This window comes from Ursus arctos, unplaced genomic scaffold, assembly GCF_023065955.2.
Source record: "Ursus arctos isolate Adak ecotype North America unplaced genomic scaffold, UrsArc2.0 scaffold_8, whole genome shotgun sequence".
In the NCBI taxonomy this organism is placed as follows: Eukaryota; Metazoa; Chordata; class Mammalia; order Carnivora; family Ursidae; genus Ursus; species Ursus arctos.
Window position 1 is genome coordinate 22,646,591 of NW_026623100.1, and position 26,440 is coordinate 22,673,030.

The 26,440-nt window shown below is 38.1% G+C and overlaps 3 protein-coding genes across 9 annotated transcripts in view; 1 reads left to right on the forward strand and 2 right to left on the reverse strand.

Annotated features, from left to right (window-relative positions):
- The window catches only part of CLHC1 (clathrin heavy chain linker domain containing 1), a 34,414-nt gene extending 33,039 nt beyond the window's left edge, over positions 1-1,375 (reverse strand). Inside the window, exon 1 of one of the 2 annotated variants that reach the window (XM_026485750.4) lies at positions 1,269-1,375. The gene's annotated coding sequence lies outside the window, so the exon portion shown is untranslated. The remainder of the gene's footprint in view (positions 1-1,268) is intronic. The other variant, XM_057309271.1, reaches the window with a different exon arrangement.
- A 323-nt stretch (positions 1,376-1,698) lies between these two features.
- On the forward strand, positions 1,699-3,959 carry RPS27A (ribosomal protein S27a). The gene is made up of 6 exons (XM_026485740.4): positions 1,699-1,738; positions 1,840-1,904; positions 2,368-2,422; positions 2,806-2,891; positions 3,268-3,399; positions 3,770-3,959. The coding sequence occupies exons 2-6, from the start codon at positions 1,857-1,859 to the stop codon at positions 3,917-3,919; spliced, it is 471 nt and encodes a 156-aa protein (XP_026341525.1). The 5' UTR covers positions 1,699-1,738; positions 1,840-1,856; the 3' UTR covers positions 3,920-3,959.
- An 859-nt stretch (positions 3,960-4,818) lies between these two features.
- Positions 4,819-26,184, reverse strand: MTIF2 (mitochondrial translational initiation factor 2). 6 transcript variants are annotated; one of them, XM_048222715.2, is made up of 15 exons: positions 26,117-26,184; positions 25,562-25,795; positions 23,878-24,103; positions 23,389-23,500; positions 18,586-18,757; positions 17,058-17,080; positions 16,904-16,966; positions 14,733-14,872; positions 12,548-12,672; positions 10,960-11,164; positions 10,329-10,581; positions 9,341-9,481; positions 7,294-7,458; positions 5,815-5,955; positions 4,819-5,195 (listed from the first exon to the last, which is right to left on the reverse strand). In XM_048222715.2, exons 3-15 carry the CDS (start codon positions 24,094-24,096, stop codon positions 5,023-5,025), a joined length of 1,932 nt encoding a protein of 643 aa, XP_048078672.1. In that variant the 5' UTR covers positions 24,097-24,103; positions 25,562-25,795; positions 26,117-26,184; the 3' UTR covers positions 4,819-5,022. The 6 variants fall into 6 exon arrangements, with proteins under 6 accessions (XP_048078672.1, XP_044233978.1, XP_026341497.1 ...); XM_044378043.3 differs by adding an exon at positions 17,985-18,145 and having other exon boundaries at positions 16,904-17,080; XM_026485712.4 differs by adding an exon at positions 17,985-18,145 and having other exon boundaries at positions 16,904-17,080; positions 26,062-26,183.
- Between the last annotated feature and the right edge of the window lie 256 nt (positions 26,185-26,440).

Below are 26,440 nucleotides of genomic sequence, written 5' to 3' on the forward strand. Positions count from 1 at the left end.
TCCTGGAAGTCAGGTGAAAAAAAATGTTTCAAAAAGGGAGGGAGTAATCAACTGTGTCAAATGCCGACAGATCAAATAAAATTAAATGACCGGTGAATTGAGCAACATGGTGGTGATTAGTGACCCAGAAGAGCTATTCCACTGGAATGACAGGGACAAAAACCTAACAGAAGTAGGTTCAATCAACGGAAGGGGAAAACTGGAGACGATGAGTATAGACAACTCTTTGAAGGAGTTTTCTTGTAAAGATGGAGACAAGTTGGCAGAATATGGGACGAAGAATGTTCCAGGAAGAAGAAATAGGTTTTTCAGAAGTGCCAAAGCATGACAGAGGTAAGCTAGGAACTTCAATTAGCTCAGTCATTAAAGTGTAAAGTGAGTAATGGGTTTGACCAAATAGGCTGTAAGGGAGGCAGAGGCAGAATATCATAATAAAGAATTTGGATTTTATTTTGAAGGTGAAGTAGAATAATGACATAATCATCCTTACTTTTTAGAATGTTTTGGAGGCAAAAGTGAGCATGGGTTAGAAAAGGAGAAAGACTGAGGTGAGAAGTTAGACAACTCTTCCAGGAGAAAATCAAGGAAGGCCTGAATTTGGAGCTGGGGATGCAGAGGAGAGGGCATAGAGAGATAAACAGAGAAGACATTAGGAAGGTATATTAGAAGATTCCGTGGTTGAGCAGTGGAGAAAGGCCAGAGGAAGGTGTAACTTGCTTCTAATTGGCCCGCCTTGCGAGGAGAGAACCCTGCACAAACTCCCAAACTCTTCCTCTTGGAAGATTTCCTTCACAACCACTCCGAATGTCCCGACTTGGAAATTCTACAACTAACTTGTCAGTCCGCAGGTTTCTTGCCCCATATGGCTTCATTTTAAATTTGAAAACTCCTGAGGTTTTCAACATATTAAAATGTTTCACACTAAGGAGTGCTACACCAGGCCCAGAATCTTCCTCAGCCTAGGACAGATGGGGGGGGGGGGGGGTGAAAACGGGGAGGAGCTACAGGTTAGAAAAAGATGAACCCAAGGTTGTAAAGCTACTACCTATCCTTGTTTGGCTGGAGCTGGCCCCGGGAATTCCCCTCCCTTGGAGGCCAAAGCGTCTGCTGGCACATCGCTGATCCTCCGTCCTAACCGCCTCTGTTTGTGAGTGAACGACACTTTCGTTCCCCGATCGTTTTCCTACCTCTTAACCTTTCCTACTAGTCATTTCCGACCCGTTTCCACTTCAAACCATTACTCCGCCTCTCCCGTCCTTCCTTCTCACCTGAACAACTTTCTCCAAACACTGACTCCAACACTTGGAGATAGTTACTAGGGGACCGGAGGGGTGGAACTGCATCCTGGGACACGTAGTCCTAACTAAAAGAAAGCAGTGGAAAACTACAATTCCCAGAAGACAGTTCCTTCTCCTCCCTTTTCCTCTGTGAGGACCCCTTAACCTCGCCTTTTGAAGACCCTCCTAGCCACGTGGCTTGTATGGGAAAAGCCTTTTAAAGGCATTTTTCATTTGTTTAAATCTACTATTTAGAGACCATTCTGAGGGTTAAAATGAGAAACAAGTTCAGGCTAGAGAGAAGGAGTAAGTTTCATGCCCAATCTGGCATGTGGTTAGACAGCCGGTGTACCAGCGGTCCGGCATTTGGCGTGGTCACCTAAGAGGTGGGGCCTCTGGCGGGGGCGCCGGGAAACCCCGTGGGCCGGCGCTTTGCTTTCCTTTCCGATCCGCCATCTGCGGTGAGTGTGTGCTCTGGGGCGTCTCTCTGGCCGCGGGCTTACCGGCTTCCCACTTGTGTGTTTCCAGGTCTGACCCTTCTCTTCCTTTTCCTCAACTTCAGGTGGAATCGCCGCCAAGATGCAGATTTTCGTGAAAACCCTTACGGGGAAGACCATTACTCTCGAGGTACGGGCCCGGTGGCGTGGGGAAGTCAAGGCCGGAATAAGGACCTGAAGTGGAGTCAGGAACCCGTGCCGCTCTCTGCAGTGGAATATGTTTAGGAGTCTGGATTCTGAAAACTGGCCCTGAATTGAGGGTTGTTCGCTGAGGGCTGGCTTCTGATGCCTAAAGTGGCTATCACCTCTTCAGTAGTTCTAGTCAGGTAGCCAAAGCAGGGGGCCCGCGGTTGGGGTAAGGAGACGCGAGCACGTGTGGGGCACCGACCGCCGCTGTTCGCCCTGGACTGGGCTCAGGAAGTGTGCTCGCCGGCGGCATACCTGGGGCGGTTGCCTTCCCCCGGGTCAGTGGCCAGCTTTGCAGTGTAGCCTTCAGTCCTCCACCGGCTTGGTTCTTTGCTAATTTCCAAATCGAATTAGGCGTTCTAGTTTCTTACTGTGTTATAAATACATTTGCATTTTTAAACTCGTAGGTTGAACCCTCGGATACAATAGAAAATGTAAAGGCCAAGATTCAGGATAAGGAAGGCAAGTAATATTTTCTGTTTCAGTGAAGTTAACCTGTAGTGGTGCCAGCCTACCTACTGGACATACTTGCTGTTGGGGTGGGAAGAGGTCGGATTGACAAAGTGAAATGGTTTTGAAATAACAAATGTTTGTGAGCATTGGGCCAACCAGGGGTACTCTTCACATGTGTGAATTCGGGTGAGCTATTTAATTCTCCAGCCTGCTTCATTTGTAAAATGAAGGTAATATTAACGTGTATTAAGGTCAGTTGTGCAAGCATTTAAAATCATGCCTAGCCTATAGTAAGAAATCAGTGACTGCTATTAATACCCTTTTTTGGATTAAGGATTATCCATAAATCTAAGCAGATACACTTGTTCTGATGTGACTTGATTTTTTATTAGGAATTCCTCCTGATCAGCAGAGACTGATCTTTGCTGGCAAGCAACTGGAAGATGGACGTACTTTGTCTGACTACAACATTCAAAAGGTCTGTTTGGAGGAAAGAGCAGTCCTTTAAATGTAAATCTTATTTTGTAAGTTTTGATCAACACACAAAAGTGGGGGAGAATAACATTAGATTAGCAGTAGATGCCTAGGTGACTCCTGCGTTAACATTTCAGAAACACTGCTGTAGTTTCTCACATTCTGGATTGTGTAGATTGCATCCCATGGTGTGACTTAATGTGTTCTTTTATCTCCCTATAAACAAGTAGTTAATCCCCCCCAAAAAAACTTCCTTATTTGTAGTATTGTGTACTTATTGCTTCCAGTTAGAAGGTGCGTGAAGTAATTGTCCCTTTCTTAATGGAGTATGAGCATTAATGTAATTATTTTAAAGCCTGTTTCCTCCTCTTCATTAACAGGAGTCCACTCTTCATCTTGTGTTGAGACTTCGTGGTGGTGCTAAGAAAAGGAAGAAGAAGTCTTATACTACTCCCAAGAAGAATAAGCATAAGAGAAAGAAGGTTAAACTGGCCGTCCTGAAATACTATAAGGTGAGCCAACTTAATAAAAATGTTTTTATCTGTAGGTTAATAAATTTTGTTTGCGTCTCTGGTTTTAGACTTTTAAAGTTTTCTTTTCTGTTTGGTATTTGTGAACAAGCTTCAAATGATGAGGTTCACCTTTAGCTGTTTATTTCAAACTAAGTTCTGATTTTGAAGTCAGATCTGTTTTTAGGTATTACCACTTACAAGGCTAGACTTTAATGGGCTCTGAACTATTTTGTTGTAGTAATTACTAGTGAGGATTTGGAATGCTTTGTTTACAAAAAACTGACTTTAAAGGTTGAATATTTTGAGTCATGTAACTTAGACTTCAGAATATGTTGTAAAATTATCTTAACAGCAGGTCTGTACTTTTTAGGTGGATGAGAATGGCAAAATCAGTCGCCTTCGTCGGGAGTGCCCTTCAGATGAATGTGGAGCTGGAGTTTTTATGGCTAGCCACTTCGACAGACATTATTGTGGCAAATGTTGTCTGACCTATTGCTTCAACAAGCCAGAAGACAAGTAATTGTATATGGGTTAATAATAATAAAAGTCATGAACTAACATTTAATTGTTGAATTTTATTCCAGTGACTTAAAGAGTGGTTTTAAGTATCAAAATTTGACAATCACACCATTTTGATAAACTACATATACTTTGGCAGAAGAATTAAGATTGTATTTAATATCAACTATGTACATATAAGCCAGTTTATGTTTCTGTCAGCTTTTTATGTCCACACTGTTGAAATTTTGGATGAGATAATTCTTTTTTATTTTTTATTGTGGGGGCTATCCTGTACATCATGGCCTCTACCCACCTGGTGCCAGTAGCACGTCTCCCATTCCCACCACCAGGTATATCCAGACTTGCCTGATCCCTGGGATGGTGGGGGCGGGGAGCTGCCCTCCCACCCCCACTTTGAGAAACACTGATTGGTATGAACTGGTGTTACATCTTGCCTTAAAAGGCTGTGACCTATTTGTTTCATATATCAGAAATGTAAAGGCTAAGGTTTTAGTAGTCAATTAAAAAATGTTATTCTGAGTCCCTGGGTAGTTTGGGGATATATGCTGTCCACAGTACAAGGGAACATTCTTCAGTGTTAAGAATGAAATCTTGGAATTTTAAACACTTTGTTCACTAGTGCTGTTAACATTGAGAAATACAGTTTTGAGCAGTATTTGGCACCATATTTTGCCTGTGAGCTAAATTCAGGGAGGTTTGCTTATCTTGATACCACTCAACTAAAACATGCAGTTCGAAGTTTATTATAAACATTACATTCAGTGGCATATCAGTAATATCCTTTTACCATATTCTTCCCCAGGATTTCTACTTGGAGGCATGCTTAAATAAGATTTCCTATTTCTGTAGCATTTTGACATGTTATCCATGTTAACACTTGGAGTAACCACTAGCCTATTTTTTTTTTTACCATTTTTTTTTTATTGAATTCTTACCTTCAATAAAGCAAAACCAGTTGCTCTCTATAGTAAACCAAGATATTTGTTCACAGTTTTTAATTTATTTTTTTAAGTAATCTCCACCCAGCGTGGGGTCTGAACTCTGGGATCAAGAGTTGCATGCTCTACCAGGCACCCCATTCTTTACATTTTTAATACAGTTTTAAAATCCTGGATCCCAAGACGTCTTGGCTGGAACTTCTTTTTCTTCATAACAAACAATTTCATCTCCCACTTGAAATTCTATCTTTTCTTCACTCAAACTGAGACCACAATCCATTCCAGTTTTGATGACTGAAATGTCATCTTTATGGTGTTTCAACGAGGTTAATGAACCTTAAGAAAATAAAAACCCAAGGTACATATAGTCAACAAATAATAAATACCTACTAAGTGCTATATAGTCTGGTGTTAAAAGGATATTAAATTATAAACACTGAAATTCTTAAGTTTTATAGTCCTACCATGTTAAATGATAGAACTAAATACTAGGGAAACCAAAGGAAAATGGTTTGCTGTAAACAAGATTTGGTTTATAGTGAAAGAAATAAATCCCCCATTTCAAAGGCAGACTAACTTTGCAGAGGATTGGCATACTCAGGACTTAATGAGAGAAACTGGGTAAAAGACTGCAGGCAAAAGGTCAAAAGGTAAGCAAATACAATGCTGTAGAAAAGTATAGAACAGAGCTGGCAAGTTAGTTTGGGGCCAATTTTTAGAAGCTTAGAAAATTAGATTACTGATATAACAGTATTATTATTCTAGGTTATTATTACAGAGTTATCAGAATTTAGAACTTGAAAGGGAGGGAGCCTGTCAATGAGACCAGGTTTGAGTTGACAAAAAAGAATGCCTTGAACCAGGATATGGGAGTGAAAGATTTCAGATGGTTATACAGAGTCAGGTTTTGGTGACGATTTGAGGTCTATTAAAAACAGATTGTGACGTTACTTACCCTTCCAAATAACATCTCCATTACGGATTAATTTAAATTTTTTTTGTTTTTCTAATTGTCCCTTTTGGACTCTGCAGCCAGCCACAGGAACTTTTTTCTTCCCTTCTGTTACAGAGAAGGTAGCTAGTATAGAAGCCTCACCTTAAGAAGGAAAAGAACATTAAGTGCACAGAAAACAAGATTCTGAGAAACATAATTTCACGTATTCTGCATGGCAAGAATTAAAAGTGTGAAAAAAACATAAACTCATGCATAGGGAGAAGTCCAGGTTTTCTTTGACTCTGCCAACTATTTTCCCGACCGCTATTTGAAACAAACATGAGGGACGCATGGGTGGCTCAGATGGTTAAGCTTCTGCCTTTGGTTCAGGTCATGATCCCAGGGTCCTGGGATGCAGCCCTGCATCCCCTGCATCACCATCATCACCATCACTACCATCACTACCACCACCACCACCACCATCATCATCATTTATCAGGCTCCCTGCTTGGTGGGGAGCCTGCTTCTCCCTCTGCTCCTCCCCGGCTCCCGCTTTCTCTCTCATACGGTTTCTCTCTGTCTCAATAAATAAAAACATCTTAACAAAACAAAACAAACCCCACCATGAAATCCCTGGGTTTTCTTGGAAAAGAAAATCACAAAAATACACGTTTTTCAAAAGAAAGAACAAGAGAAAAGTGGAATTAATTTTTTTTTTTAGCTGAATAAAATGCACTAGAAGAGAACAGTTTACTGTCTGCTCCATAAAAACCTATTTTTTAGCTGTCAATATATTTTCTCGAAGAGATCATCTGTTGTTACCTGACTTATTTTTAATCTCCCCACTGGTAATTTATATCCACTTAAGAATACTAATTCTGTGACTCAGCTTAATTTTTTTCACTGAAAATTAAACTATAATAATGACATGCTATCACACACTATAATATACCAATTTACTGGTGTTAGTGTAATTTGGCTCCTAAAAACCCTCATAGGACTCAAAAAGTTTCCCAAATTGCACTTAGTACAAGAACATACAAATCTCTGTATGGTCACATTTAGCAGGTCAGAAAAAATCTAAAATCTCTGGACCATAAGAACAGATAAAATGGTTCAATCAGTCTCAGATAAATTTAGGTTTCCATCTGGCCAAAGGATATGCTAGAAAGAAAATTTTTAAAGGCGTGATTCTTAAATGTAAACTTTCTTCTCATGGTGGATTTCCCTGTCAGCTTCCAGGACAAAAATCAATGGCTTCCTCCACAACAGTATATATAATCTTTATCCTTCCCATCCCAGTCTAATTTGTACTACTGCAGACAGCAGGTGTTTACAATACCTATGAAGTTACACTGAATGTATCTATAGTAGTCGCAGGCTGTATATTGGAACAGTGAAGGTTTTTCAAAAGTGAACTACATTTTCCCCTCAACTTTGCTTTCAAGTGTTACTTACAGCACCTAAGCTATGATTGTTTAACATTCAGTGAACACTCACCTATTGGGTGCTCTTCCAAAATGCAGGGCAATCTGCTGCTCAATTCCTCCTGCAAATCCTCAATCAGACGGTAAATGATTTTGTGAAGTTTAATTTTTACTCCTTTTTTTGCAGCAGACTTCTGGATAACATTGCCTGCATTCACATTGAAGCCATATATAACACCTGGCAAGCAAAAATACAATCAATAAAGTAGCATAAATACTGCATTAAACACTTTTCTTTCAAGCAGAAACACACATCTAAATTGTTTTAATTTCTTCTATGTAAATTAAAAGCGGGTAGGGGAGATGAGAAATTCTATAATTTTTTCTCATGAAAACTTACTAGTTTTCAAGTTAATGAAAGGATTTTTATAAATTCTATTGTTTAATAAGGAAAATTTCTTTATGATTTTTAAATCCATACATTTAAGAGACAAAAGTGCCCAGTGTAAGGCAGTATGCTAAACAAAACTTTGGTTTTTATACCAGAGAAATACGAAAACAAAAATTGATTAGGGGTGAAATATTATTACATTATTTTAATAACAACTGTATTACTAAATTATAATCTTATTGTCTACAACTTTTTGTGGCTTACTCTTAAGTATTCAGTTGGCCAAAAGATGAATAGTAACTTAATTGGTAAAGTTCAAGAGTTATTTTAGAAGTGAAAGAAGTTCCATGGAGCTGACCATTTTACCAAAGAATAATGTATTTAGGGGTTCCTGGGTGGCTCCGTAGGTTGGTTGTTTGACTCTTAATTTTGGCTCTGGTCATGATCTCAGGGTGGTGGGATGAAGCTCCGCCCTCAGCCAGGATTCTGCTTCTCTCCATCTCCCTCTCCCTTTGCCACTCCCCCTGTACACACTCTCTTTTTCTCTCTCAAACAAATAAATGAATCTTTAGAGGAAAAAAAAGGAAAATGTATTTAACTGCAAATACTTTGGAGGGAATAAAAAAGCAAAACACTGTTGGGACGCATGGGTGGTTCAGTTGGTTAAGTGTCTGCCTTTGGTTCAGGTCACCTGGGATCAAGTTCCACATTGGGCTCTTGCTCAGCAGGGAGTCTGCTTCTCCCCCTGCCTCTGCCTGCCACGCCCCCGCTTGTGCACACGCGCGCTCTCTCTGACACATAAATAAAATCTTGAAAAAAAAAAAAAAAAGCAAAACACTCTTGCTTTAAGTGAAAAAAAGTAATGCAAACAACTTAAGAGAAAAACACAACCACCTTGAAAGTCTTATCATTAAGAATTCATTCAACACAGTATCAACATTTCATAGTATAGTATAGGCCAATCGGTGCCTGGAAAATACTTGGAATTAACCAGCATTACTAAAAACACCTTTTCAGTAGTAGAGGTAACATCTAATTCTAATCAAGTCTAGTCATGAAGTAGCTCCTTCCTAAGTGATTCATTAATCACTCAATAAAATGTCAGTGCTTTGCTAGGTGTTAGACTTAGTTAAAGTGACAGTCATGAGTCACCTTTTTGTACTTTTTGTATATTTTAAATTCAACTAATAAACAGTCCCCCTGCCTTCCAGGCATTTAAAGCCAAAAAGTGTTCACTTTGGAGCACATATACTAAAGCTAAAAACAGCTTTTAATCTAAGAGAGATTTGATTTGTAAAATTACCAATAAACAAAAAATAGGCAGACAAAAGTGAAAGATGAAATAAAGTACTGAAGAGGGGGATTACAGTATTAAGAACATTCAAAAGTCTAAATAAAAGATAACCAACCTTGGACTGGGTAGGGAACTGCGAGGGGTTAGAAGACAGTAATCTTCAAAAACAAAACAAAACAAAACAAAAAAACAAGAAACACTACTGGGGCTTGAAGGAATTCCCCAAGGTTGCAGTACGGGACAGTAAGTGGAGCTATGGCTGCAATACTGCACATTCCATTTGGCTCCATGGCTGGGGCTCGACTACAGCAGGAAGGGGGAATGCTTGTAAGGGTAAATGGCAGATTGACTAGCCAAGCAACAAAAGACAAAAGCAAATGGTTCACAGTGTGTTCTAGGGAACACGGTTAAACAAATAGGAAAGAGATTCCTTACCACGAAATGTTTCAGCAAGGTTAACATCATTTTCACTGACATCACCAACACCAAAATGTACTAATTCAAGTTCACACTCATGTGAAGCGTCATAGGTATGCATAATGTTCACAATGGCCTCGACGGAACCATCAACATCACCTAAAAGCAGAAGTTTAAAATTACTAGTGTTAAGAGGCATTAATAGACACAAAAATGATAAAAATCTATTTAAAGCCATAACAGGAATGCCACTTACCACTAAATCCACTTTTATTTAGGTTTAGCATTATAAATATCTATTTAACTTTAAATAAAGTATAATGAACCAAATGTATATTTACAACAAAATCAGCAAGAAAAATGTTTATTAAAATCTCCCCCAGTGAGGGGTGGGCAAAAAGGGTGAAGGAGCGGAAAGGCACAAGCTTCCAGTTACAAAATGAGTAAGTCATGGGATGTAATGTACAGTATAGCGACTACAATTAATAATACTGCATTACGTATTTGAAAGTTGCTAAGAGAGTAGACCTTAAAAGTTCTTATCACAAGAAAAAAAATTCTGTAACTATGTATGACGATGGATGTTAGCTAGATTTACTGTAGTGGTCATTTTGCAATATATACTAATATCAAACCATTATGTTGTACACCTGACACTAACATAATGTTATATGTCAATTACACCTCAATAAAAAAAAAATCTCTCCCTGGGGCACTTGGGTGGCACAGTCAGTTAAGCACTGGACTCTTGGTTTTGGCTCAGGTCATGGGATCCAGGCCTATGTTGGGCTCTGAGCTCAGCGTGGAGCCTGCTTAAGTTCTCTCTGCCCCTCCCCTGCTTTTCTGTTTCTCTCTCAAATAAATAAATAAATCTTAAACAAAACAAAACCTCCCCCTAAATGCAAAATAATTTTAGCTTACATTTAATGGCCCAAATTACTTGTGAGAATGAAAAAATACATATATTCCAAAAATGAATTGTAAAGTACAATCTTTCTAAAGTCACCTTTAATAATTACAGGAAGTACGTGTGAATCCCTTTCTTCTTTCTCTTTTGACTTTGAAGATTTTTGTTCTTTTTTTTCTTGGTACTTTAGAAATGATCTCTCCTTCCAGTGCATATTGCTATACTTCTCACGGGCTTTCTGATGTGCTTCTTGGTGTTCCTTTCGCTTTTCTTCTATTACTTTCAGATCCTCTTTATTTTTCTCCTGTTCTAGCTCGTACTTCCTCCAGTCAACAACTGCACGTGCCCTTGGCTATACAGGGAAAAAAACAGGCATTATTTAACCAAATAGAAACCAGTAACTTATGGGTTAAAAGCTTTGTGTTTTTCCCCAACTTAGCTTAGCTTAATTTACACATGAAACCACTAATTTTATAAATTTCAAGAAACTTATAAAACTTTAATCTGGGGGCTTTGTGTATAACAGATGATTTAATTTAAAAATGTTACCTCAAATTTTTAAAAAATTCTATAGCCAAATTCTAAAAGGGCACTACTGCCCCCCCCTTCACAGGCCCTTACAGTCTACAATTATTTGCTAACATAAATATACGTATTTGGTATAACACTATAGATTAATATTTAAAATCACTGTATCATATCTAATATATAGGAATTAAGCTTGATATACCTCAGATTCTACTTCAAGAATTTCATCTCCTGCAGAAGGGAGGTCTCTCCAGCCAACAATTCCCACTGGCGTGCTGGGACAAGCCTCATGGATTATTTTTCCATTCTCATCAAACATTAAGCGTACTTTTGCCCAACTCTTTCCAGCAACCAGAATCGAGCCTTTCCTCAAAGTTCCTCTTTGAATTATAGCTGTAGTAACAGGACTAAAATGAAAACAAATGTATATATTCTTAATGCCATAATCAGGATGTAAGAACACTTTTTTTTTTTTTTTAAAGATTTTATTTATTTATTCGACAGAGATAGAGACAGCCAGCGAGAGAGGGAACACAAGCAGGGGGAGTGGGAGAGGAAGAAGCAGGCTCACAGTGGAGGAGCCTGATGTGGGGCTCGATCCCATAACACCGGGATCACGCCCTGAGCCGAAGGCAGACGCTTAACCGCTGTGCCACCCAGGCGCCCCGTAAGAACACTTTCTTAAGTAGAGCAAAGATATCTTTATAAGACTTAAATATATATAATATGTACACAGAGGGTTAATCCCACTTCTCAAGCAGGTTTTCATACTATAAAAACATTTCTATTTAATTGCCAAAAGGTAGAAGCAAACCATACGTCCATCAACTGAAGAATAAAGAAAATGGAGTACATACAATTATGTAAAATTATGCCAGCTAAAAAAAGAAGGAAAGCCCTGTCATATGCTCCAACATGAATGAACCTATCTCAAGGACATTATGTCAAGTGAAATAAGCCAGTCAAAAAGGACAAACACTGTATGAATCTACTTATATGAAGTATCTACAGTAGTCAAAATCATAGAAACAGAGAACTGAAAGACAGATGCTAAGGGTTGGGGAAGGAAGGAGGGGAAATTAGTGTTTTATGGGTATATGGTTTTAGTTTTACAGGATTAAAAAGTTCTAGAGATCTGTTGTACAACAATGTGAATATACTTAATACTACTGAACTATACACTTAAAAATGGTTAAGGTGCTAAATTTAATGTTATGCTTCTTTTATCACAATTTTTTTTTAAATGGAAAAACAAAAACCATTTCTTATAAGCTTATGGTAGTGGAGGGTGCAGATAGCTGAGTGTTCTGACAGAATCTTAATCCTCCTTCTGTACCTAATTTGTTAAGCATTGAAACTTCTTGCTGATAGGGAGAAAAATTAAAGAAGAGAAGAGCAATCCAAAGACTTTCCTATATATTGTATTAATGCGGAAGGACATAAAGAATTTAGGAACCCTAAAATGCAACAATTGCCGTTTCATTCCAATTTGTTGGTCTATGAGGCTTTATATACCAATTCAGTTAAGTCAGTGGGGAAAAAAAATTCAAACTGAACTACTTACATCATCTAAATGTGACCCGTAGATGTTACAGATAGTTGCTATGACCTACTGATAACTGCATTTTTTGTTCTGTGTGCTAGTGCAAAATGCTTTTCAAAACAAATGCTTTGAAAATACTATTCATATCTAATAATAATATACAATAAAAATACTACACTGTTATATAATCAAGTCATAAAAATAATGAAACAAAATTATTAAAAAGCAAGCATTTTAACAGTCCTACCCTCTTCCTTTGTCTGTGAAAGATTCTATTACTGTTCCTTCTACTGGACCAGTGGGGTCTGCTTTCAATTCTAATATTTCTGCCAAAGCAATCGTCGCCTCTGCCAAAGCCATCAGATTATCACCCTTTAACAACAACAAAAAAAGGGTGTTAATATACAATGATAAAATGTTACCTGTAAATTTATATACCAGAGTCAGAAAGCCAAACAACCCTTTACAGTTTTATTATACTTTTCTCTTAAGCATTAAAAGCATGAATCATCCAATCAGAAAGGAAGCAAGGAAAGGGGGAAGGAAGGAAGGGAGGGAGGAAAGAACAAAGGAAGGAAAAGCAAAAACACCTGAGCCAGGGACAGATCTTTCAAGGAAGAATGGCTATTTTATTAAAAGGATGGCCACTAGTGGTGCTCGTTAACACCCTTTCGTAAACACATGCTTCATTCATTCTCTCTCCTCCATCTGTCTCTACAATTGTGTCTTCTTCCTCTCACTTTCTTTACAATGCTACTTTGCATTTGAAGTTTTTCCAACTGAACAAGCTTTTACATCTATTATTTCATTTGATCAACTTAAGAATGCTATAAAATAAGTAAATCAAACATTACTTACTCTTACTAAATAAATAAGGAGAAAAAGTATGGACCAGACCCAGGCTTTAAGACATACTCAATAATCACCCAGCTATGCAACCTTGAAGAATCACTTCTCTTCCCTGGATCTCCTTTCCTCAATTGTAAAATGAGGAAGCTAGATTAGATGATTGCTTCACCTTTAATGATCTATGTTTAACTATGAGTTCTAGGGCTCCAAGATCGCACAGCTGATTAAATGGTGATGGAATTGGAACTGAAGGGCAAGAGATTTTTCCATTCTCAGTGTCAGCTAAGAGACTGCTCAGTTGTCAGAGTATAAAACAATGGGGACAAATGTAAACAAAGCTGATGAAATACCTTGCTTACCTCTCCACTTACTACTAGTATTTATTCCAATTTACAAAATGCTGCCCTGAAAAGCAGGGTTGGGGTGTTTCTTTGCATGAAGCGTCTTCTATCTCTACTTGGGAAAAAAAGGCCTCATCTTACTTCCTGCCACTCCCTCCCAATTCTCTCCATTCCCCAGGAATCATCTCTGCCATGCCTCCAAGTTTGCCTAAGCAGCTTTACATTTATCTACTCATCCCCTGGTATCTGGGCAGAAAAGGTGACCATGTCTTCAAACGTTTTAATCTTGCCATGCGGCTTTCAGAGTACAATAGCAATTGGGGTACAGTGGAAAGATAACAAAGCAAGGTGGTATTTTATGAGTTTCAGAGAAAAAGAGGCATGGCTTTACTATTAATGGAGGCGGGATTGCTAAGCATCTTAGAGGTAACAAATTTAGGAAAATTAACGATAAAATGAGACCTAACTAGAGGAAGGTGGCCAAATATAGTACCATCCCTTCAGTGAATGATAAGGGAAAAAAAGTATCATATATTATGTATAAACCATGGAATATGGTAAGAATGGACAAAAAAGGAAATTGTTACTTCGCAGCAACCTGTATAGGATAAGAGAATTGGAAAATGCTGTCACAAAGCAGGTACTCAGCTTCCTTGGTGTTTCTCATTCAGAAAATAATAATTGGTCATTTGAAAGAAAATCGAATTCATCATAGTAACGTAAAACTTATAACAATTTAATTCACAGAAACACTGAATCAATCAGTAACACACTGAACCCAAATGTTTTATCTTTGTATCAGCGAAGTTTTTGTTTAAATCTCCCTTAAATGCCCTAAGATCTATTCTAAATTTTTTCCACTATAAAAACAAGCACTTTCTATTACAAATTGGACTTCATTTCTGCTTAAAACAGTCTTTAGCAGCTTACTATTACTCTATCCTCACATCATTTACCATTTGTTCTCATTCTAAGTATCTCATAATAAGAAAAGCATTAGAGCTGGACTTGATCCCCCACTGTTAAGCTGTGTAACCCTGGACTGGCAACTGACCTTTCTGAGCCTACTTTCTAATCTGCCAAACCAATATATACATAATGATACCAGCTTTGCCTGGTACTACAGAGGACCTTTAAACAACAACAGAAATGCCATGTGTCAAGCTGTTGTTTCTGTGCACTATGTACTTGAGGCAGAGCAGGCCCATCTGAACACATCATCTCTGAGGTGCCTGCATTTACCGTGAGCGCAGAGACGTGCACTGCTTGGACGTCACCTCCGTAATCCTCACAGACCACATCATAAGCTAGCAGCTCTTTTTTCACTTTTTCAGGATCAGCCTCAGCTTTGTCACATTTGTTTATGGCAAGGACGATGGGAACTGAAAGAGAGTTAAAAAGAGTGCAGATGCGGACACCTTCAATGCCAGGTATTGACAATCAAAGACACCAATCTTTTCTGGCTTTCTCTTTACTCAGTAGATGTACTAAACTAAAAGACCTAAAAAACCCTGCTTTAGACCCCCTCTACTCTGCTTTCTGCAAGGAGGATTCTGGATGTGAGATGTCAAAACTATAATTATAAGTAGATTCTGAATTAAGAATAGATACCTAAGATGATAAAAACCAAACAAACAAAAAATTGCATTTTGGGTAGAGAAAGGTCTATCTTTAAACCTGAACGGAAGATCAGCAGCTACACTGAAGATAATCTCCAGGGAAAAAAAAATCAAGAGAAGATTCTAATCCAATTCTAAATCACTAGATCATTTATGTCTTCTTTCCAGGAGCTATTAAGTCATTGTTAAAACCCAATATCTCATCCTGGGGTGAAACTAAATAGTATTATTGTAAACTTTCTTTTAGGATTTACAGCAATTCTCTATTCATACATACTCAGTGACTGACACATAGATTCTCAAATAAATGTTTACTTAATGAATGAACCAAGTAATCTTATAATCTACTTGTCAATATTAAACATACCCTCCCATTAGAGAAATCACATAAAATGCTATGAGATAATTCTCTGGTTGGGTTTCACCAACTTTGCAATTTTCTCAGGTATCAAAGAAGAGAAACTGAAAATAGACACAAGAAAGTTATGCAATCCACAACTTACTATTATGAAATAGTACATTCCATACAGATGAGCTGGAACTTAATAGGGACAAGAGAACAGGTATAGAAAGCATAATGTAAGAAATTTATCCTACCTCAACCACCTGCTTTGTTATGCGAATCCCTGCGAAATTTATCACTCTCCTCTTCATTATATTCCCTAGAATCATTATGAACATAGTCCACTCCACTAAGGTAGTTTTGAGGAATTAAAAAGGAAAAAGAGTAACACTAGAAACTAGAAGACCAGATTCCAAATGTGGACATGATACAAATTAACTGTAACTGGAGGCAGTTCTTGCCATTCTCTGGTTCTTAGTTTTCATATTTTAAGAAAAGAACTGGCCTAGATAGTGACTGTCAACCTTTTTTTTTTCTCTTGCCAACAAACCTAGGGGAATATGATGCACTCTCCATCAGGTTCATTTTCTTAAGATAGCAGTATTTTCTCAGGGGGTGTAGGGTCATATCAGAGTAAGAATGAATGTACAAAGTATGTGTTTGGAGGAGGTGGCTATTACTGAAGTTTTTAAATGAAGAAGCAAGGGAGAAGACAGCTAAGTGATTTTCTAAAAGTCACACCTTTGACCAAATAAGAACCTATTTTAAGCATATGAAGGAAAAGTTTTTATTTTTTTTTAAAGATTTTATTTATTTATTTCAGAGAGAGAGCAAGCACGAGTGCGGGGAGGGGATGGAGGAGCAGAGGGAGAGGGAGAAGGAAAAGGAGACCCCACTGAGCAGGGAGCCAGACGCAGGACTTGATCCCGGGACTTCAGGACCACGACCTTAACCAGCTGAGCCACCCAGGTGCCCTGAAAAATTCCCCTTTAGAGAAGCATTCCAGACAATAAATGAACAAGGAATAACAGAATCAGAGTATCACCACTTTGCAACTCCTAATGTATTTAGGTGATGGATACATACAATTTCATTATTCTATTCTTTCTTTTATAACTGTTTAAAATTTCCACGATAAAAAGGTTTTCTAACATTGGAAACCATTAAATTCTCACATACCAAGTAAGTAAACAGTATTGGAAGGACTATATTTGTGATCCCACATCCCCAGTTGAATCCTACTACACTCTTCTTAGTAGTTATGTCTGTGGGAAAACAATTCAACTGTCTTTGAGCCTTATCTGTAAATAGGTATAATAATCCTGGGATTGCCAGAAAGATTAATGAGCTACATGTAAAGGGCCCCAGAACTGCGACTTTAAGTAGTAGAACATTTTTTTTTTTTTAAAGCAGCTTCTTTTCTGCTACACAGTAAGTCAGCCACACGGTACCTTGAGCATCTTTGGCATGCTGAATAGATTCTACGGTTTGTTTCATCACTCCATCATCTGCAGCTACAACCAATACGACAATGTCAGTAACCTGAGCACCTCTGGCTCTCATTGCTGAGAACGCAGCATGTCCTGGAGTATCGAGAAAGGTTACCTTTTCCCCAGAAGGCAGAGAGACTGTGGAAACAGAAATCCAAGAACACCAAGGATTCAAATATGTACTTTCTTAATACAAAGGAATATATGTGAAATTATCAAACAGAATCAACAATTCTTAAAATGACTTATTCCTTCCATTAATCTTAATCAGGAACAATACAGATCATCATTTCACACTGAAAAATAACAAAACAGTGAAACCTTTCGGGGTTTCTTTTCATGCAATAATTTCAAACTAAAACTCTACTTCTAGAATATACTTTTCATAAATATACCAACTGGTATCTATTCTGAAGAGAGAACAGACCAGTAGTTTTACATAGGTAGTCTCCCTTTCATTAGCAAACATCAGCTGCACAACTGCCTTCAGCAACAAAGGCAATTTAATATGGTTAGGAGCTCAGGATTTGAGCCCAAACCCAGGCATGAGTGTAAATCTTGGCTTTGCCACTTACTAGCTATGTACCCTGAACAAGTAACTTAATCTACACAAGCCTCGGCCTCCTTATCTATAAGTAGGAATATTAATACCTACCTCGTGATGTTGTTGTGAAGATAAAAAAGAAAAAACATATGAATAAGGTGCTCACCACAGTGCTGGGCACATGCTAGATGCTCAGTTAATGGTAGCTGTTATTTAATTATTATTAGCAACATTATCACAACCTAGCATTGAAGAATTGTAGGCTCATTAAACCAAACTAAGAATGAGCCAGAATAAAAAAGGTAATATAATTTTCTTCTTACACAATGTACAAAATAAGCTTTACTAACCACCTGCTCTAGATTTCATCAGACTAATGGCTTTAAGCTTTAGGCTTCCCTTCTACTTTGAATTTGTCTATCTCATACTATGACATTTGGTTTAAGAAAATAGCACGTGGGGTTTCCAGGCACATTGTAAGATAATGTGTGTCCATACCAAGAAAGGCACCAATGTGCTGAGTGATGCCTCCAGCTTCCATTGCTGCCACTTGAGTTTTTCGTAGTTTGTCAAGTAACGTCGTTTTCCCATGATCAACATGGCCCATTATAGTAACAACTGGGGACCTTGGGGTTAATAAAGCTGGATCTGCCTGAGGCCTACAATTAACAGCAAAGGAGTTTCACTTCTTAAATAACTTTACAGCCAGTGAATTGGTTTGCAGTCATCTCTGTGAACTACCATTAACAATCAAACCCAACATTCAGCTTTGATTAAAGTATCTTCCTCTTCCATAAATATAATGACCTATGACAAAATATATAATAACTGCCCATGTACAGTTGGCATCTCATGACAATAAGCAGACAGAATAAGATTTTTAAGTTCAGGATCAATACACACTCGGCAAACTAAGAAAAATAACCCTCAGAGTTCTATAACCTGAATATACTAATTTTTTAAACACTTTGAAGAAATGTTTAATCTATACTCCCACATCATTTTAACAGCAAAAAAATTTTAAGGTATATCTCTCCATTATAAAGTGTGAATAAAACTATGTGGTTTCCTTCCCCCAATATACATGGTTAAGCTTTACCTTCTTACAGCATCTTTATTTTCTCTGATTTTGTCCTGTTTTAATTTGCTCCATTTTAACTTCATCCCCGTCATCTTTACCACTTCTTTGATCCTGCCTTCATCTAAACGTGAGTGTGCTTCTAGTGAATCTATGTCAATAGCAGTGTTCATTAAAGCTTCATATACATAATCTGGGTGGAACAGATAAGACCTTTTAGGATCATGAATTAAATGTTTACAAAAGTGACCTCTATTAATAAATGTCAATACATGAACAGTATACTAAATGAAAAGAATAACTATATAAGCTGTTCCTCTGATGTTAACAAATCACAACCTGAAAGAAAATAATCTTTAAAATATGGTTCATTTATATTTATTACATTACTGCATTCATAAATATATGAATATTTATGTACCATAAGAATCATCTGAGCTACCAATAAAACATTACATGTTGTATACATTTATACTGAGTAATTTATCACAGCCTAGTTCTTTGAAAACTTGTAGTTACATACATACATACAAATGTATATGCATATATAGTCGAGTCTCATTATTCACGGTGAGTACGTTCTATAAACCCACCACGAATACTGAATTAACAACTACTAAACCATCACTCCAAGGGGAAATACAAGGTTTGGTTCCTCCAATTCTTGATTACATCTTCATTAGCCAATCAACACATATTATGTGTTTCTGATTCAAGACACCTTATTATATACTGTTGATTTGGTAACGTTGAACTCATAGCCAAAAGCACTAAACCAGTATTTTCTCTGTAAAGCACATTATGGCCTTCTTGCACGTTAGTAACACTAAACAGCAGTTCACTCAGCACTATGCTTAAGAGGCATTTTAATCAACAAAATCAACAAAAAGGACAAAAATGTGAAAACATGACACTAAGCCACAAAATGACGCTTGTTTACAGCGTGTGAGCTAAAGCAAGACGGCCAAATGTTGCCTTGTTGAACCTCAGCTAGGAATGCGTGATTGGGCAACTCAAATTTTTCACTGCTCCACGCATACTCAGGAATGACTATAAAAGCATTCTGAATATTGATTTGGGGGCTATAAATACATTTTAGAGAACTCGGCAATACAAGATCCCCAAATAACAAGGATCAACTATATGTATACGTGTGTGCGCGCGCACACACACACACACACACAGTGTCTCAGAATAAACATACGTACATATATTTATTTATTTATGTATGTATGTATGTACCTATTTAGGGTGTCCAAAGTCTTGAAATATATAAAAAATATTTACTCGGTATTCTTTTTTACATTTTATTTAATGTACTTTGTTTTCATTTCAATCATATTTCCCTGTAGATGATAAATGAATGTATCTGTGGTAATAATGAAATAAGTAGTTTTATGTTTCTAGACTTTTAATCACCCTTTATTTATTTTTTTAAAGATTTTATTTATTTATTTGACAGAGAGAGAGACAGCCAGCGAGAGAGGGAACACAAGCAGGGGGAGTGGGAGAGGAAGAAGCAGGCTTATAGCAGAGGAGCCTGATGTGGGGTAGATCCCGTAACGCCGGGATCACGCCCTGAGCCGAAGGCAGATGCTTAACGACTGCGCCACCCAGGCGCCCCTTAATCACCCTTTAAATATATATTTCAAGAAACAGATGTGAAAGAAAGGGATCCTCAAATAAGAACACTATACGAAAAGAACATCTACTCACTAGTGTGCAGGTAAATGTTTACTCATAAGACTCTCCAAAAAAAGAGAAAAAAAATCCCTGACTGTTATAGCATTTCTCAATTTCCATAGTGCAAATACTCCCACCGTGGTTGATTTCAGCTGCCAACATGAAGTCACTGAACACAGAGATGGAAAGAGACAGGCACACCATTATACAGTACTTCCACCATATAGGTACATGGGTGTAAATAACCTCGAGAACACAGAAAATAGCAAAACACAGTAAAATTAAGAGTGAAGGGGTTTGAGGAGTATTTATTACCCTTGTTTATGATTTAATTTTTGTTAATGGTTGTGTTTACCAGCTCACATACTTCTTCAGAAGTTAGCAATCGGCCCAAAAGCTGGTGGTAGTCAGCCCTACATATCACTGATCCTACCCTGTAATAATTGCCAAGAAACCCTTTCCTATGTATATCCCCACCACACCCTTTCCCAAGAAAGCACATTTTAAAAGAATGATACAGTGCAAATTTTCTATATGGATATTCACTCAGAGAACAATAAAACTCTAAACATATAAATTATGAGTACAATTGTTTCTAATAATGCTAAAATCCCTAATAACCCAGTAGCTACAGTTTTCCAACATTATCCTAAACTTTTCAAAGTAGCTTATACAAAGATAATCTCCTTCCCTCTGTATTAACAGCATTTAGTATCAATATATTTTATCTTTATCCAAAACTTAAATATTTACAAATAGAAAAGTGCCCAAAGCATTTCAACCAGAAATATTACATCTTAAGTTATTTTAATTGAACCAGGGGAGGAAAAAAAATTTACTCACATTGCTAATATAGTAGTTTAAAATATTTACCATCTTTTTTTTTTTTTTTTTTTTTTTTAAGTAGGCTCCACACCCAGCATGGAGTCCAATACAGGGCTTGAATTCACGACCCTGAAACTGGAGACCTGAGTTGACATTAAGGGCCGGATGCTTAACCGACTGAGCCACCCAGGTGCCCCAAAAGTATTCACCATCCTTAATGCAAATATAATATTAAATAGGCTTCAAATAGATAACTTGTATTTAAATCATGGCATATCAGTTTTGGGTCTAGAGCAACAATCCTTAGGATTAAATTTATATTTTAATGACACTATTTATTTGGCAATACAAAAGAATTATTACAGTTACGGGCGGGGGGCAATGTTTAAAAAGAAGAATCCTCCGGGAGCCTGGGTGGCTCAGCTGGTTGAGCGTCCACCTTGTGATTTCAGTACAGGTCGTGATCTCATGGGTCCTGGGATAGAGCCGCCTCAGGCTCCCTGCTCAGCAGGAATTCTGCTTGGGATTCTCTCTTTCCCTCTGCCTCTGGCCCTCCCCCTACTTGAGCAGCTCTCTCACTCTCCCTCTAAAATAAATAAATATTTAAAAAAAAAAAAAAAAAAAAGAGGGGTGCCTGGGTGGCTCAGTTGTTGGGCATCTACCTTAGGCTCAGGTCATGACCCTGGTGTCCTGGGATCGAGCCCTGCATCGGGCTCTCTGCTCAGCGGGGAACCTGCTTTTCCCTCTCCCACTCCCCCTGCTTGTGTTCCCTCTCTCACTGTGTCTGTCAAATAAATAAAAAAATAAAATCTTTAAAAAGAAAAAAAAAGAATCCTCATCTTTAAGTGATAAATACAGAAATATTTGTGAACTGATACATTAATAACTGTCACTGGCTTATGCATATATTATGCTTATTATTCCATTCTTCTGCTTTCATATATGTATGAAATTGACAACAGTAAGTTTTAAAAATCACATCTATTATCAATATTATTTATAAAATTATATCAATACAATTTTCCTTGGAAAAACTGTCAATAATACAGCCATATGTATTTGTTCTCTTAAAGTTTTTTAATATAATGATTACATAATCCAACTGCAAAGTTATAAAAATGCAAAACTGGGTGAATTTTCTATTCTTTGTAAGGATGTACATGTACAAAGAGTGGTAACACTTTCAGGCAGGAAATACATTAAAATTCTAGCTCTGCTGTAATTTACAAAATAACAATTCCTGAGAGATAATTTGGTCTGTGAATAAGAGCATGGCCTCTGTAGCCATACTCCCTGAGTTCGTTTCCCGGCTCTACCACATACTGTGTCAATTATTTATCCTCCCCATGCCTCAGTTTCTCAACCTATAAATGGGGGTAGTAATTACACCTACCTGTAGTACATTGTAAGAATTACATGAGTAATTATATAAAGTACTGGTACATGTAATAGCTCAATAATATGAGTTATTATTTTTTTCTTTTTTCCAAGAGTCTGCCTTGTCGCTTTATTTTGCTACAAAAATAGGCTATTTTTTATTTACTGAATTTTATTTCTTTTTAAAGATTTTATTTATTTATTGGAGAGAGAGAACATGCTCACACAAGCTGGGGGAGAGAGGGCAAAGGTAGAGGGAGAAGCAGACTCCCCGCTGAGCAGGGAGCCCGACGCAGAGCTCAATCCCAGAATCCTAGAACCTGAACCAAAGGCAGATGCTTAACCAACTGAGCCACCCAGGTGCCCCATTTACTGAATTGTAATGTCAGTTTACAATGAGAACTCAAATTTTGTTCCAATAATCGTAAATTGGTAATAAATACACCAAGAGTGCAATGAAGAAATAAAAAAAGTAACAATGATGCTACACATTTATAAATAAAAATAGTATTATTAAAAGTTACTACTGCAAATATTTTTCTGCTGGCACTACAGATATTGTTACAATGAGTGAAAAAAGAAAATCAGGAATTATAGACAACAAAGGGAAAGTAAGTAAGTATAAATACAGTCCCTCAGTCCAAAAACATTCTTTGGACTTACTCTAAAGCCTACAGAATTTCTGAGAAAGAAGGGTTAGTACAGATAAGAAAATCTTTTCCACTTTTATTAAAAGCAAAATCTTAGAGAACTGTACTTGGCAAAGAGACAAGAAACTAATTATAGAGTTCGTGACCTAAAGTGAGAAATACTAGAATGATTTAACATCTTTTAAACCATCAGCCTAATTTTCATCTTTGAATGTCTTAGTCTCATTGCAAATAAAAATGCCAGGTATTCCATTTTCCATATTTTTCCTTACAAAATTATCTGACCCACCTATGTCTTTTTCCATTGCTCTGGCCAGTTCCTCAATGGTCATTCCAATCCATACCTCCACCTCCTTTTTGGATTTTGTTGAAAGTAACTGAGATTTCTGTGATCTCTCTTCCTATTAAAAATTCAGGATGCATACAGAAGGAAGAAAAAACTTTTAACAGTGTAGATTTATTCTGGAATACCTACCACAATAACAGCTTCTATTTATACCAATACTCCCACAAGTAGTTAAACCTCAGACTAAAAATTTACAGTCCTGCACTCCTAATTCACTATTATATACCAATTTCCAAGTAATCAAATTTATCAGCATTACTGAACAACAAACTAGAACTTCCCTTCTTCACAAAGATTTACTGCCTGGACTGCAGCATTAAGGAATAAAGATTTTATAAATGACAAAATACCCAAAATGGATTTCTACTCATGGCTATAGGTATTTCCATCTCAGACCAAATAATATAGTAACTGATAGAAATCTATAACTACCTTCTTTGTTACTAGAAGCCTATATTGAGATAAGGCCGCCCCAATGAGTGGGTCTGTTTGCCAGGGCCGGATGCAGAGCTGAGCTGTCCACACCGGGTAAGCAGATGAAAACACATGATTCCACTGTGCTAATATTCTTCTTTGACCCAGGCTGTGCAGCTGCCTAAAGACAGTATGAAATCGTAGCAAGTTCTCCAATTTCAACAACTTCTGGTTCATGTTTCCCCTGGAAAAAATTTTAAAATAATATTTTGGTTAATATGAAAATCAAGTTAGCAAATATTAATCGGATATCTACTCCATGAAAAACACTGTGCTAGAGTTACAACAATAAGTAGACCTCAATTCCTGCCCTGAAAGAGCTCACAGGCTAATCAGGGAGATGGAATTCCATACTAACTACTCTCTAGATGTTAACTATCATTATTGTTAATGTACCTACTACCTTCAGACAATAGAACTGAAATACAACTTACAAAGGGATTTTTTTAAATTCTTGAAACATCAACTAACCAGATCACAACTAGAGTGATTTTTCTAAAATGCAAATTTGAACTCATCATCTCTTTGCCAAACACCCTCCAGTGGCTGGCTATTATTCTGTTTCCCGAAAACATGCTATATAAGGAGTTATTATCTGCCCTCTGCTAATCTCTTACTTCATCTCTTATATTCTTTTGGTCCCCTCCCTCCTATCTCTAAGCTTTTGTTATTCAGACTCCCCCCCCCCCCCCCCCGCCCCCAATCTCCAATGGCTTTTTGAACCTCTGCATATGCTTTCTCTCCTTGGAATTGTCTTTCAAGCCTTAATATTTTTCCCTCTTCCCACCTCCCCCTCCCCAAAAAAAGATGCTTCTAGAGTGGGAAGAAGGCATCTAATAAATATTTGTTGAATATCTTTTGAATATTATTCTTGGAATGAAAGAAGAGTTACCTAAGAGAAAACTGCAACAGAACTCAATAGTGTAGCTCAGAACTCAAGAGTATAGTTATTTTCCTCCTTTCTGCTCTCAGTACTGCATTTCTACAGCTTTGCTTTTGTTTTTAAAGAAAAGAGCAACTGTGGGGCGCCTGGGTGGCTCAGTCTTAAGCGTTAGCGGCTGGAGCCCCACATCAGGCTCCTCCGCTGGGAGCCTGCTTCTTCCTCTCCCACTCCCCCTGCCTGTGTTCCCTCTCTCGCTGGCTGTCTCTGTCTCTGTCAAATAAATAAATAAAATCTTTTTTAAAAAATTTTTTAAATAATAATAATAAAAATAAAGAAAGAAAAGAGCAACTAAAATAACATAAGATGTACATGTTTTCTCAACAAACATTTCCTGAGTACCATCTTCCAGACATTACATTTGAGGATGTTGATTCAAAGTTTAATGAGCCAGAGTCCCTTCCTTCAGAATTTACTGTCTTTAAAGAGCTCCAATATTAAGATTCTCAGGCACAGGAAAACACCTCAGGAATGGCACATTTTAAAAATCCTATTTAGGTACATGTTTCTGGCCTAAGAAGTAAAGGGATTCCTCTAGGAAAAAAATTTTTAATGAGTCTAAAACCAGATCTGACAAGAGCATAAATTAACGAAATGGAAAGAAAAGCACTACATGGAGATTAACCAAAACACCGACTGAGGCAGGAATCAGATAAACAATGGGGGCAATAATCCGGGTGTGAAAATTGGAAGGAACCTTACTTGTTACTACTTATTCCAAGCTCCTCATTTCATAGAAAAGGGAAATGAAGAGTCCAGAGAGGTCAAAAAGATTTCTCCAATGTCATAACACCAGTTAATGACAAGCCTAGAAGACAGGTATCTGACTCCCAATTCGGTGCTTTCGCAGCGAGGATATCCTTATCATGGAATCTGAAAAGAGATGCTGGAAATACGTAGCTGCGTTGGTGGAAACGGCTGAATGCTGGAATTTATCTGAAAGGTAAAAAGAAATCATTGTAGAAAAATAACGGCTCCTCTGTGACTGCGCCTCGAACCCGGGCCGGGAAAGCTTGGTCCCCAGGCAGGCGGGGCGCGGGGAGCGGGAGCCACTTTCGCCACGCCTGAGGCGGGGTCACGCAGGTAATAAAGGCCTGGCGGAAAGGCTTCCGATCGCTCAGTGTTTACAGCTGGTGCCACTCCCACTTCAGGCCAAACAATACACGACCCCCGGGACGACCCGGCAAAGGAACCCCACTCACTTCGCCGCTACATTAAGCCCTGGGCGTCCGGATCCTGAACCAAAACAGAGATCACCTTGTGGATCCGGGACGGTAGCCTGTCAGTCCGTCCCCGAAACGGTCCCCGTCGGACTTCCGGTACCGCCGGAAGCGGTCCTTCCCGGAATTCGGAAGCCCGAATGCTGCTGCGGCCAGGAGTGGGGTTGTCCGAGGTGACCCAGTGGGCGCCCAGGGGAGGGGTGGGGAGGCGCTACTTCAACCTGTGGCGGTCTCCCGGGGTCAGCTGCGCATCGGCAGTCGCTTCTGCACGTCCCTTCACTTTCTGCGAGTCCCTTACTGCTACCGTGGGACTTGAGCGGCCCTGGTGCTGAAATGTGGGAGAAATGATACGGTTTTAAAA

What these genes read in the sequence shown, in the direction of transcription:
- RPS27A (XM_026485740.4), top strand. Translation starts at nt 1,857, where the DNA reads ATGCAGATTTTCGTGAAAACCCTTACGGGGAAGACCATTACTCTCGAG. An exon ending in CAAGATTCAGGATAAGGAAG is followed by an intron (nt 2,423 to 2,805) that starts GCAAGTAATATT and finishes ATTTTTTATTAG; the next exon opens with GAATTCCTCCTGATCAGCAG. An exon ending in CCGTCCTGAAATACTATAAG is followed by an intron (nt 3,400 to 3,769) that starts GTGAGCCAACTT and finishes TGTACTTTTTAG; the next exon opens with GTGGATGAGAATGGCAAAAT.
- MTIF2 (XM_044378043.3), bottom strand. Translation starts at nt 24,096, where the DNA reads ATGAACCAGAAGTTGTTGAAATTGGAGAACTTGCTACGATTTCATACT. An exon ending in GCATGCCAAAGATGCTCAAG is followed by an intron (nt 14,873 to 16,903) that starts GTACCGTGTGGC and finishes ACTCTCTTTCAG; the next exon opens with TTCCCATCGTCCTTGCCATA. An exon ending in ACTTCCTGTAATTATTAAAG is followed by an intron (nt 9,482 to 10,328) that starts GTGACTTTAGAA and finishes TTCTGCTTTTAG; the next exon opens with GTGATGTTGATGGTTCCGTC.